The sequence below is a fragment of the Sander lucioperca genome, chromosome 12, assembly GCF_008315115.2.
Source record: "Sander lucioperca isolate FBNREF2018 chromosome 12, SLUC_FBN_1.2, whole genome shotgun sequence".
NCBI classification, from domain to species: Eukaryota; Metazoa; Chordata; class Actinopteri; order Perciformes; family Percidae; genus Sander; species Sander lucioperca.
This window is the reverse complement of record NC_050184.1, coordinates 9208849-9222536: the sequence shown is the minus strand read 5'-3', so window position 1 is coordinate 9222536 and position 13688 is coordinate 9208849. Positions and strand designations below refer to the sequence as shown.

The following is a 13688-nucleotide window of genomic DNA, read 5'->3' as shown; positions in this document are numbered from 1 at the left end:
TTAATAAAAAATCCATCTCATCTCCAAAGATGTACCAGTCACACACACACACACACACACACACATACACACACACACACAAACACACCATCCATGCTTTCCTATGCCTGGCTGTTAATGAGAGGACTTCACCTCACATACTGCACACGCACATAAAGACACCTACATCCTTCCTTACACCCACCCACACACACACATGCAGTATACACATAGAAATGGTGACGTGCAAACAGACTAAAGACAAAAATTATTACAAAATGACAGACATTTGGAAGTGAATGTGTGTGGGGATGCATATATAGTGTTTGACTCTGTGTAGTTTGTATCAAAATACTGCCCTAAAGGCTGACAACTTGCTAGGTCAAAAACCAGTCACACGCTGCCCTAGTCTGATCACCAATACAATCAATTGATCTCTCTCTTTCTCTCGCCCTCTTTCGCGCTCGTTTTTGATGCTTTAAAATGACAGCTGATACTGTGAGCCCAATACAATACAAATATGACTGAAATCCGCCTCACAATAAAATGTTATATAGATGCATCACAATATGGCAAACATAAGCAGAATCACATAAATAAACAAACTGTTGTGATCCCATGTTTCCACTGTCAACAGAATTTTGTGTGATAAAATCTCAATTTGATTTCACTGAAAGTCTGTAATATTTCATTATTTCCCAACCCTCACTGCAAAACACAACCTATGATTTCTAAGTCTGTATCTTTATCTCTCTTTGTCTTTCTTAACAACACGCGCATGAAAAAGACACGCCCACACACACACACACACACACACACACACACACACACACACACACACACACACATGCTTGATAGAGCAGTGTGCTGCTTAGTGTGACTCTTATTCCCCTTCCTCTATAAACCTTTAATCCCTGACTAAGAGAAAAATGACGCAACCTGACATTCTGTTCTCAGAATCACGCAAACAAAAAAACACACGTCATACATAGATCACCCTGCCCACCCAACCCGTTTGGCCCACCTTACAGCATTCAGGTCTTATGATTGCTGCTATACAACCAACTCAAACATGTTTCGGAATCACAGTAAGGAGGAATGTGCAGACAAAAGAATCATTATGTGACAACACCATGTCCTGTGCTCTAATGTATTTGTTTTGATGGATTGTCCTCACTTTCATGATGGTAACACTAAGAAAAGCTGTATGTCTGAAAAATATATTCATATTCATATTATTAAAAAGGTGTACAGTATGTTTTTTAGGTACTGGTACTTTTCTTGGGCTTGTTTCTTGGGCAGTATTACAGTGGTCAAAAGTACAATGCTAAATCTCCTGCAAAATGAATCCCTTCAAGGCAAAAACCTAAAACTAATGAGAAACAAAACGGCACTGCTTGACAATCATCAAGGTTTAATATATAATCTCATCTGATAATTGATTGAGACAAAACAGTAAGACCTTAAACCAGGACTCTGGAATTTTCTCAAAATTGCATAACTGGAGCTGAAATTGGGCTGGAAGAATTACCATGGAGATTTCATTTTTGCAGGCAGGTTTAAAAGAATTAGCTATAACATTTTTTTTTAAGTAAATGAAATTTAGGTGAAGTCTGAATCTGGATGTTTCCTGTTGCGTGCTTTACTAGACGTCATGACTCAGGCACAGTGATACACTCCTGCTGCAGAGTCTGCCTATGGTTTTAATCAGACAATTATGTGGTTTGTTACCATGCTTTCAACTCCGATATCCAACCCTGCATTAGCCAAAATCTTACTTACCCTTTGATCTCTGACTCATGCTGTTCATGTGAAGGCTCACCAACATGCAGTTAAAATGGATTCCATAGATGAGGACAGAATGCATACACAACCAGTTACGGGTAACTGACTTCATCTTATGATACTCTGAAGACATTTTTAATGTATAGAATATAAACAAATCTGCTTATAATTACAAGTCAGTCTTTTCATTCTACTTCTTTTTATTGTTGCTAATTATCCACAGACTAGTGTATCAATTTAAAACATCCTCAATGCACTATAGCACTTACAATACATTTCTCATTGACTATCACAGCTGCTCCCTTCACTTCATGCCAGGTTTCTATATACAGCAGGTGCTCAGATAGAGCGTGCACACACACACACACACACACACACACACACACACACACACACACACACACACACACACACACACACCGCCTCTTACTACACTCATACAGCAGATTAATATAGGACTCTTATGGGACTGTGAGCTGATCAACCGTGTATGTTAGTCAGCTAGCGGTCAAATGGGCCGTCATAAGTCTGCTAAATCACTAACCGGCTTAATGGGAAATTAATCATTCTCCACTCTGCACAGGAAGAGGAGGTGGGGGTGGGGGAGTGGAGAGAAAAGGAGGTGGGGTGTGTTAAATAGAGGAGAGAAGACGGAGAGGAAAACAAGAATGGAAAGTGTAGGACGAGACTGAGCCAGTTAAGTAGATAGAAAGACAGATTAGTAATCTGAGAGTAATGAAGAGATGAAGAGAGAGCATGATACGAGAGTGGGAGCAACACACAAAACAAAAGGTCACATGTAAGAAAACCGAGGCCTTCATGATCAATTTCAAATTGCTTCTGGCATGTTATATTTTGAATGGCTTCCGATATCTATCCTAGCATGTAATTCATGAGCAAAATCAACATGAGCTGACAGCTACAGTATGTCAGAAACACATGCAGAATAACAAAACATATCACATTATTTTGATGAACTTGCACTTCTCCTGTTTGTTTGAACACATTTCAGTTACGATCAGTGCTTGAGAGTCTAAACTGAGTGAGGAGTCTCTACAAAAAAAGCTAATCGAGTTCTACACATATTTCTTTCTTTTGTTAATGTCCTCTTGCATAACTCCAAGTTAAACTGGTCAGATTGCATCAATGCCATTTGCACAAATATTTTGTTTCACTGTTTTTTTTGGCAGTTTTGTTTATTTATTATTTTTTTATTTATTTATCTAATTATTTTTGTTGCATAATGAGAGGCTCTGTTGTGGTTTCTCCCCAACTTATTTCTCCACTTTTAACTCTTAACTGGAATCCTATTCTGAGCTGTTTTACCTGCTTACTTTAAAGGTCCAGTGTGTAAAGTGTTTAGTTGTTCATTATCAAAATCTGTGTTGCCCGTTCACAAACTTGTCCTTTTTCATGAAATTTTACATTTGCATTCACATGAACTGGGGTAGACGCAAGGGGGTAAGCGTCTCCTCACAACCCGAACCTCCTATGGCGCCATTTTGATGCTAATAAGCACTCACCCCCCGTTAGCATTCCATTGACTATTAATTTTGACGCCACTTTGACAGCGAATAACTTTACATCTGAAGCGTTTAAAGACTTCATTTGTCCATTGTTTATTTCTAAAGAAACACGACAATGTATAAAAATCTCCATTACCTTGTACCTCACGTTATGGCTCCGTAGCAGACGTTTTTGTAAAAATAGGCTAACGATTGTGTCATAACCATGGGACGTACTGGCGCATAGTAGAGGAATTACCGTATAGTACAGGAGAAGCTCGCAGACAGTTTCGACTTACATTAGCTGTTTAAGTTTAATTACTAATGTTAACTAGCATTTTAGTTAGCAATAATTAGCCTGTGTCTATGTTATCTCCTTACATATACCTACGCTCTCCATCTCTGCAAGATTGGGAATGATTGAGATTTCTCTTGGCACAGCTACCAGAAGACTTACAACTTTCAGACAGGTTGCTCACGTCACATTTACGTCGTCTCTCTCAGTTGGAGGCTGCGCAGTAACGCTCGGCGCTCACTGGAAAAGTGCTTCTAATATCCTTCACTGGTCTCCGTCCAGAGCAACGGGATCTGTTGGTCCACTCTTATATACTGTCTATGGGTAGACGCTCCATATTCATGCGCCATCTTGAAATACGTTAGCCGGTAAGGGACATACAGGACATATTGCTCCGCCTTTCGCGTTTTCGCTATAACAATGATAAACTCACAGGTGCTGCTAATGCTGCTAATGGGTATCGTTGCTTCCCGGCCCCGCCAAGTTTGAAGAAGGAAACATGGAGGACCACACATATTCAAAATCCAAATTTCAGGAACAGGAATCTTCTTCTTCGCCCAGAAAAAGAAGGATATTGAAAAGAGCAAGAGACCGGCTTTTTGAAGCGTGAAGGCTACCGTAGCTGTAATACGTACTTTGAACTGCGTGGTGCGAGAGAGTTGATTGCGATATATGATCTCAACACTAGATGGGAGAAATTCCTACACATTGGACCTTTAAACGATGGTGGCTAGAACAAGATGAAAATCTGTTATACTCATTATTTTTGTGAAAATCTGAAGAAAAAAATGTTAAGCCTTTTGCAAGGATAATCATGTACTTATCATGTTGTCAAATTCTGATTTGGGCGTTTAGTTTTACACCTGATGAAAAGTAACTCATAGCTAACTGATACAGAGCATCTCTGCTTTTTGTTCAAGAGTAATGGTTTTGAACATGGCCCCTGACAAATAAATGTAATGAAATAAACATATAAAGACATTAATTTGGCAGATGGATGGATGGATGGATGGATGGACCCTCCCACTTATAAGCTCCCGCCCTACATCTCTCCACCCATCCACCAATCCTCCCATCCATCCATCCATCTCTCTCTTTCGCCCCTCTCTCTCTGCAACCTCCACTCATTTACTGACGACTAATCCACTGCCCAGCTTAATCCCTCAACCTCGACACTCACACACACAACTCGTACACACACACACACACACACACACACACACACACACACACACACACACTTTCTCTCTCCTCCTGCACACTCAGTCCCCACACTCGCACACAATCTCTTATATAAAATAAAACATACTCAAATAAACGGTAGCACAGACCCATAAACTCAGAACGAGCAGTGACATTTCTTCACTGAACACACAAGTTTACCAACAGTCCTAAATGATATGTTCTACTTGTATGAATGGGATACAAAATCTTATTTAAAACAAAGGAGCAGAAATGGCTAGAGGTCAAATACACTTACTGCAGACCTTTTTCCAAACCATCCCACATATTTTTAGATTATTTTGGTACCTACTATTCATGCAGTCGCCAAGTTCAGCTTGAAAATCAAGCATAAACATAATAAGGTCATCAAACACAGTGAAGATTTTGTTATTTGTATGCCATGGCATTTTGAAAGCTGTAGCATAAAACTGAATTAGCTAAGCAGCTAGAATCCACAACTGACTTAATAACCTGGAGAATTACTAAAGTGCATATGGATATAATGCAATACGAGTTGATGCCAGAAAACAAATAATAAAACCACTTTCTACTCATTTTCATAGCAAGTTCATGTGAGGACCTATTCTAGCTGCCGTAGCTGTCCCCGAGCTGTCTATTTCTCTTCCTCTTTCCCATCCTTTGCTATGAAGGAGCCGATCAAACTCCTACACGCTCTCTAAAAAAGGATGAAGCTGTAGTTGTGGAAATACTACTTGGGTGAGAGAGACAACCCATGTTCCCCAGAACTTGAATGAATTAAAAGGAAACACACATTTGGCCTCTTTAGAATATGTTGTTAATGGTCTGTAAATGTATATTGTTAAAATATGTTTGCTTACATAGCAACCAATTTAAGTGGTGCATTTAGCTATATTTGGAACATAATGCGGGTGAACAGAGGAGAAATGGATTATGTTGCAGAAGTGGTTTGAGAAAGTGCTATGGACACTTTGATACTTTTGAAATACTGGTTTGAGTGGAACATTTACTTTACATTTTTCAATTAATTGCTATTGGACCAAAGGACCACTTCATAAGCTTTTCAAATTTGAGCAGAATATCGAGCATAATGTTGCATAGCATTTTCAAAGCATTTTGCAGAAGTAAGTTAAAAAGCAACATTTATTTCTTAACTTCTTAACTATTTCACACAGTGGCTGCCATTAAATGTGCAAATGCCAAAGATTGCATTTATTGAATGGACACAATCAATCAAATTCTGAGATTCAAATTCTGTGCTCTGCATAAAATCAAATGAAAGATTTCCTACAAGCACCTACCCTGTGAATAACCAATTCTATGTAAAACCACAGTATATCAACAACGACCACAATGAAACAAGGTCAGTCTCTATCTAAAGTACATATAATTATTACCATAGTTAGTAAAACAATACATTATTTACACCACTGATAAAATATTTACGGTGACCAAACAAAGCTGCACATTCACACGCAGACACACACACACTGTACATTGAGCAGTGAGTGATGATTTGGACAGTGAATAATCCCCATCTGTTGAGGGAAAATGCCACGTTTCGGTTTCCGTCTATCACTGTAACACACACACACACACACACACACAATCCCATATGAAGTCACTTGCCAGCCTCAAAGAAAAATACAAATGTTTGCACTGCATGACAAGTTTTCTGAGGACATTGCTACACTTGCAGGATTAAACTACTAACAAAGAAATGAAACTGCTCTTTTGGCAAAACATCTGCGGTGAAATGATTTTTGTTGAAGTAAAGTGAATATACCCACAAATTCTCTACAGCACAAGCACATGCAGGGTCTCAATGTCTTTTTTTTAGACTTTATTTGTTCTGTCTACTTTTGTTCTGATTACAAACACAAACATCACACAACAACAAGGACATTAAAGCCCAATTTTGGGGTTAAAGGTACTACTTTTTTACAATTGGAAAAATGGTGGTTATGTTTAAAAGAAACCAATGTTGACTGTCGGTTGGAAACGGGAGCGACCCCAGTGACAAAGTCCCACATTTTGTTGACCATCACACCAACACAACAACAAAAAGAGAATCCAATAATAAACTGTTGACCTAGCTAATAAACTACATGCTGATTACAAATGTCTTTCTCAAAAACCTGAATTGTGTGTAATGCAGCGTTTATGTCCGACCGTAATTACGAGCAGCCAAGGGGCAAAAACCTCTGAGTTTTTATTCTGAGTTGGAGATATTAATTTCTGATATTCTTGATGAAAATAACTACATAAGTGTAAACAAACTACTGGCAAAAAGCTGAAAAGTCACCATCACTGCAATTACATTCAAGTAAAATCCAACTGCAACTCTAATTTAGTCTCTACAGCAAATTTAGAAAGAAGCTAAACACCATTTGTTTATATCTGGTTTTACTCGAAAAACAAAACAGGGAATTTATTGTGTTTATATGATGTGACTTTAAGGCTAAACCATCTTGGAATAATAATAAACAATAGGAGGTTTTCCCATTCTGCCAATATTGTATGATGCAGCATAAGACGGGTAGTTAGTCATGAGCAAAATGTTCCTGATTCTGAAGACACACCCACACAGGTGTACCGTTATTCTGGCTAATTAGACCTCTGCTCCAGTTGAAATGTGGCAGAGTAATGCTGGGAATTAAGTGAGCTCAGATTTCATGAATTTTTAAGAATGATACGCGTCCCATCCAAACAGATGCAACCACCCTAACAGGACATTGGGGGGAAATGTCAATCAAGCACACTCAAGAGGTCTAATCAAGCAAAGATAAGTGACAACACCTGTCCTACCAAACTGGCCTTTTGACAGGTCGTGGTAGTAAAAGCACAGGTGCAAATAATACAAGTGATGATGGCTAAATTCCATTTAGCTGCTTCAGTTTCAGGATCCTGGTATTATGCATGCTGACTCACTGTCACACTGGCATGACTTACTAAGACACTTCAATAGAACAGAGTCATCGTTAATGGCATTACTAACACCTGTGCTTTTTCTACTATGACAAGTCAAAATGTCCGCTGTGAAAAAGGCCTCTGAGTAAAACGTTTTTTCATGAATTTCACACATACAAATACATACTTAGAACAAGATTTCGTACTCTTGTATTTCACAGCAATAGTCTTAGTAAAGAAATATTAAACTGCTTGCTTTGCTGTAGATTTAAAAAAGAATATCATTTGGGTGTAACACGTAATCAAATCTATATATATATATATATATATATATTCATATTGTATTCACTGGTAATTATAATTGTCATAATTGTAATATGTTATGTGTACTTTTTTATCTGGACCTTAAGTCTGTAAAATAAAGTTATATATTATTATTTTGTTAATGGTTTAATGCTGTAAGAATACACTGTAATTATGGAGGCACCAAAACAAACTGCATTTCTACTCTCACTGCCTCTCTGTCTTTTCACCTCAGTGCTGCTCTCGCACCATGGGGAGCTGCTGTGAAACACAGAGGGATGACCCGCTGTGCGTGTGTGTGTGTGTGTGTGTGTGTGTGTGTGTGTGCATGCACCATTAATTGTGTGTGTCAACAAAACTGTGAAACCCGACACATCTATCCAAATATTGCTGGGAAAGCCCTCTGACGCAACGGACACGTCAAGCCAGTCACACTCATTCAAAGGTGTTATGTCTATAGCCTTTGTGTGTCATTGGCTGATGACAAATAGAGGCACGAGCAGCTAGCAGCACAGTGCATGTGTGAAAAAAACTAAACTATCTGTATGGCTTGATACCACTAGGGTTAAGTAAGAAAAATGTGAAGGCATCTCTTGTATTCAAACAAATTCAAGTGCTGTGGCATCAATGACAGGCAACACCAAGCTTGTTCTGAATGTTCTCACTGCTTCTAAAGTAAACTAAAAAGGCACTTTTTTAATTAAATTTTTGCTGATCTTCCTATTTCCACTGCTTTTTTTATGTGTATGTATTTTACTCTTACAGATGTGAAAAAATTTGCATTTTTACAACAACAGGGATATAAACATGGCAGTAGTGTGTAATAAGGGATGTACAATTTACTTCAGCAAACCCCAGTTTATCCATTACATCACCAAGCCTTGGTTCTGTATTTTCCAGTGCCACTCACCAGTTCTTGGTTGGTAGAGTTGGAGTCGTCTCCGGGGAAGGGGATGTAAATGGCTAAGGCCACACAGTTGGCAAAAATAGACAGCAGTATAAAGATATCAAATGGTCTGGAAAAAGAAACTGTTAAGGAACATAGTTATCTCAAACAAAGACATTAAAAAATATATATAGTTTTAGAAGTTAGTAAATCCTTGGACCTAGCAGGGCATCGTACATTTAAGGTGATTAAGTTAATAACAGCTGTGCTTATTTATATTGTGTATTTTGTGTCTTTTTTGATGAATCCTTGCATTTTCTCTGAAAAAGTCTTCTTGTTTTCCTTGTCTTTCTCACAGTGGTAGAGAAAAACCTACTGTGGTACACACCAAAGTAATATAACAATGCAATTAAATGCACCTGATAACAATTGAATAAGGTGTAAAGCCTAAGAAAATATCAAAAGCTAACAAATAAAGCATATTTGTTCCATTATTTATTAATTTACTAATTCATCCATTCATTCATTAATCAGTATGCCTATCTCATTAAATAATTCATCGATCAACCCAACTGATCTTTCGCACAAAGCTATCTTTTATGTATTTAAAGTTCAGCACTTGTAGCCTACAGGCCATATTTATTGTAACAATATTAGTTATGGTCCAAGGTACCAGGGCAGATTAAGTTCATTTAAGGATACATTCATTCATTAACCTCCCAACCATCCATTCACTAAGCTATGAAGCAATCTATCCAAACAAACAAGCATAATCCATGCAGACACCCAAAGCATCTGCCATCCATCCATTTAACCAGAGCCTCTGTCTCAGGGCTAAAGGATACTTCCACTCCACCAGGCTGATGCAAGCTCTGCGGATCGGGTTGTTTAGGGTGAGGCAGAACAGAGCTCTGGGTGGCCTGCTGTTTGTAGAACCTCCCTGCTTTTTGCTTTTGGCGTACTGCTGCCTCTTCCTCTGTGCTAGTGAGCCCACAGGAGCTGGTCCAGTGGTGCACACTGAGGGCTGTGAACTTATCTCGGGCTTTGCAACATCGCCCTGCGCCTGGCGAGCAGCGCTAATGGCGGTATGCCAAGCGAGGACGGGGCTAACACCGGAACCAGTGCCATCGGGGTCCTGAATGCCACTGTTGGACCCGAGGAGGCCGCAAGAGGAGCCGACGGGCTTTCCAGTGCTGGGCGGGGCCTGCAAGGGCTCAGTTGGATGGAGCTGGTGCAGATGGGTGTGGCTTTCTGACCAGAGAGCCGAGGCGTCGGTGGAGTGAGTGGTCCTTTTGCTGGCATGCTGTGCCCCTGGAGGGAGAGGGTGGGAAACAGACAAAATGGTGATAACATTTTGAGACTGTAAATGTGTGAGTTTAAACAAAAACATGTGCCAACATCATGTCCCCATGGCAACTGCTGATGTTGTGTCTGCATTTCAGGAAACCAGCTGTTAATGATTAGGCCTACCTACAGTTTTATTTGTAGAATAATTAAACAACCTTACTGAAAATGCAGTCTATATATTGCTCTCAGTCCATTCCTCCCTAGTTATTGCTATGTACATTGCTGTCTGCCACTGTGTCGTTTTAATGCCACCACTAGGAGGCCCCAAATTCTACACATAGCAGCTTTAACATTAACAACTCAAAATTATAGGTGTCATTTAACTGGAGCTGCAACGATTTATCGGATTATTTGTCAACTATTAAATTAATCGATAACTATTTTGATGATCGATTTTAAGTCATTTTTTATTGGAAAAGGTAGAAATTCTCTGATTCCAGCTTCTTAAATGTGAATATTTTCTAGTTTCTTTACTCCTCTATGACAGTAAACTGAATATCTTTGAGTTGTGGACAAAACAAGACATTTGAGGACGTCATCCTGGGCTTTGGAAAAAATGTCACCATTTTCTACCATTTTCTGACATTTTATTGACCAAACAACTAATCGATTAATCGGGAAAATAATCAACAGATTAATCGACAATGAAAATAATTAATGTCATATACTGCTGAAATTGTATTAGAATAGGCCTATAGGGATGCAATAATAAGTAACTTGTTGTGAGGTAAAGGATGTATACTGTATTTCAATTTTTATAGATGACAAGTTTTCCATGTTTGTGAGCAGAGTGAAAGAACTTCATTTATTCATAGGAGCAGTGTAATTTCCCATTAAAATACTGCCTTGTACAACTTTAATATGTGCTGACAATGTATGTAACTGTCTACCAGGAAAACAGAAGATGAAAGCTGAATTTGAATTTGAAGGAAAATATGTAGAAACAAGATGGACAAAAAGTGAGGAGAAGAAGAAGAAGAAGAAGAAGAAGAAGAAGAAGAAGAAGAAGAAGAAGAAGAAGAAGATTGGTTTGAAAGAGTGTGGAAGAGAGAGAGAGCAGGACAGCCTGCATTAATGACAGACAGAGTCATTAAAATCAATGCAAACCACGAGTGAAAAAGACAGTGCCCTTGACACAGTCACTTTGGTTCACTGCAGCTCTACAGCAGAATCATCAGACTACTATCACAGCTAACCAACGTTTTATGTCATCTGACTGAAACAGCTCTCACACTGAGATGATCCAATAAAAAAAAAACACTGATCATTCATCAGAAATGTATCTCAAAACACCATAACTGTTAAAGACGGAGAAAGACAGAGAGAGGGAAAGTTGAATGAAGCCCCTCATGAACAAAGGGTGAACAAATGAGATTTAAAAACTAATGTTGATCTGTTGCCTGAATTCAAGTGATTTATCTATTTTTGACTGTTTTACTGAAAACATAGGCTATTTCAACACAAATTGAATTAGGAGAATAATAACTCTGCAGGGCAGCCGCCCTTCCTCATTCCACGACATAACAGCTGTAAAATAGCAAGGGAAATCTTTCAGCTTCTCTGCCATTTCTGGGATGTAACAGGAATAATCTCAGCAGTTCTGCTGGACGTCGCACATCTGTCATGGTGCTGTACAACAACTGTTGACTATCTGCAGTTGTGCTCGACTTTACTTTGACCTATGTCACTATGTGTTTGTTTGCACCACGTCTAGGGCGCACCAATCTAAAGCATCCTCCCCAAGCTGTTGCATGGTTCAAAAACGACCACTTGACAAATATTAGACCAAACATAGTCAACCATTTTTCGGACAACTAGCAGCAACTCGTTTCCCAATGGATTTCACGCCTGCTGTCATTACAATCACGCAGCTAGAACAAGCGCTTATAATGTCAATTCTCAATCTGTTGACTACAATAAGTTGGGGGGAAATCCTGGACGCAGACACAACTTAGATCATATAATTACACAGAATTAACAGACATCAATAGAATAAACCAAACGGGCGCTCTCGCCCACTCTCCTCTCTCGCAGCGCTCCAACTCTCCTCCTGCGCTCCACGCACGGTTTTTACCTTCAGACTGTTCATCTGCTTCTTGCATCCTCGAATCCACATTGAAAATGTTCGTTTTAAATCCAACTCATCGTTGGAAGAAAAACATCCAAAGGTGTCAACGCGCGAGCCTGAACCGATCCGTTAACCTGAATTATAAAATGTTTTCAGCGCAAACCCTGAGAGAGGAGCGCCAAACATTTTCGCCACATCCGGGTGCCCGCCTGCAGATTCACGGCGGATCCGAGGGGACGCGCTGACAGCAGCAGTCAATCCACTGCTGTCAATTATTCTCACAGTCTGGAGATGGACAGAAACAAGTTAGAGCAATCACAGACGGCAGCTACTGGAATCACATCCAAACTGGATATGCACCTGTTGCTGCCCACTAGCCTATACGTCGAAAGCGCGTATTTTATTAAACATCTCAACTCAATAATGGAGTCTGGCAGCATTGCCAAATGTTTTTAGACGGACAAAGTCTTCCAAAATAGTCACGAATAAATTATGATGTGAATGGAGACAAGAAATCCATCTTTATAAAAAACTGGGGAGATTACAACAAACCAGTAAAGCCATTTTACTAATAATTAGTTGCATATATTATATTAACAATGTTTATATAGGCTACATTAAGCATGTGACACAGTGCCAGACACAGAGAGACACTCACAAATTAAGGCCACGTCACGTCCAAGTTTGGTCTCTCAAAATTAAACCTTACGTCTGTTTTTTTTTTTTTTTAAATGTATAGGCCTATAAGACAAAAACATAATTTAAAAACAATGGCTAAAACAGCATTTAACAACACGTAGCCGCCTAGGCCTACTGAATCTGCCTAATCCATATGTCTGCCCATGTTTTCGTTCAATGTTTTACGTGCAGCCATATCACAGTCTCATTATGATGCAAAAAATCATTCAGATCAGTGAAAAAAGTAGTTACACAGTAGGCTCTGTAGGCTATATTACTCTGATTTATACCCTGTCAGGGTAATTTCTGGTTAGCCCGATAAACACCATGTCCTCATCCTATCCTTTAAGCCCTACAGAGTTTCTTCCAGGTCCTTGGACTTACCCCTCAGGGGTCTTCCCCTTATAATAAACGGCATTCTGTCACCTGGCTCTTCTCTGGGGCCTCATAGCGCCGTTTTCTGCCCTCACTCCGCGGCGATTCGAGAGGAAATGGGTTGTCGGAGCTGTGCTGGAAGGTTACAGTGATTGGATTACCTGTGCCTGCAGGATAACTGTTTCACGGTAGCGCGTAATCCTCCGATTATAATCTCTGCTCCAATGTTCCCTCAACAGAGGCAGATGAGGCAGGCAGCTGCAGCTCAACTGGACCAAATAACCGAGCAGAGAATTGTATGTTTATCTTTCGAAGTTTATATCTTGATGATGATGGTTTTAAAGTAAAATATTC

General features: G+C 39.4%; 1 protein-coding gene across 20 annotated transcripts in view; it reads right to left on the bottom strand.

Annotated features, from left to right (window-relative positions):
• Positions 1–13498, bottom strand: part of cacna1db (calcium channel, voltage-dependent, L type, alpha 1D subunit, b) — an 85115-nt gene extending 71617 nt beyond the window's left edge. For 18 of the 20 annotated variants that reach the window (XM_036007733.1, XM_036007737.1, XM_036007742.1 and 15 more), the window contains exons 1-3: positions 13344–13494; positions 9712–10177; positions 8891–8996 (exon numbers count right to left, since the gene is read on the bottom strand). In XM_036007733.1, the coding sequence (XP_035863626.1) occupies positions 8891–8996; positions 9712–10177; positions 13344–13377 (606 nt within the window). In that variant the 5' untranslated portion in view covers positions 13378–13494. Of the gene's footprint in view, positions 1–8890; positions 8997–9711; positions 10178–12287; positions 12582–13343 lie in introns of those variants that run through there. The other 2 variants (XM_036007748.1, XM_036007735.1) reach the window with 2 other exon arrangements.
• Positions 13499–13688: the final 190 nt, after the last annotated feature.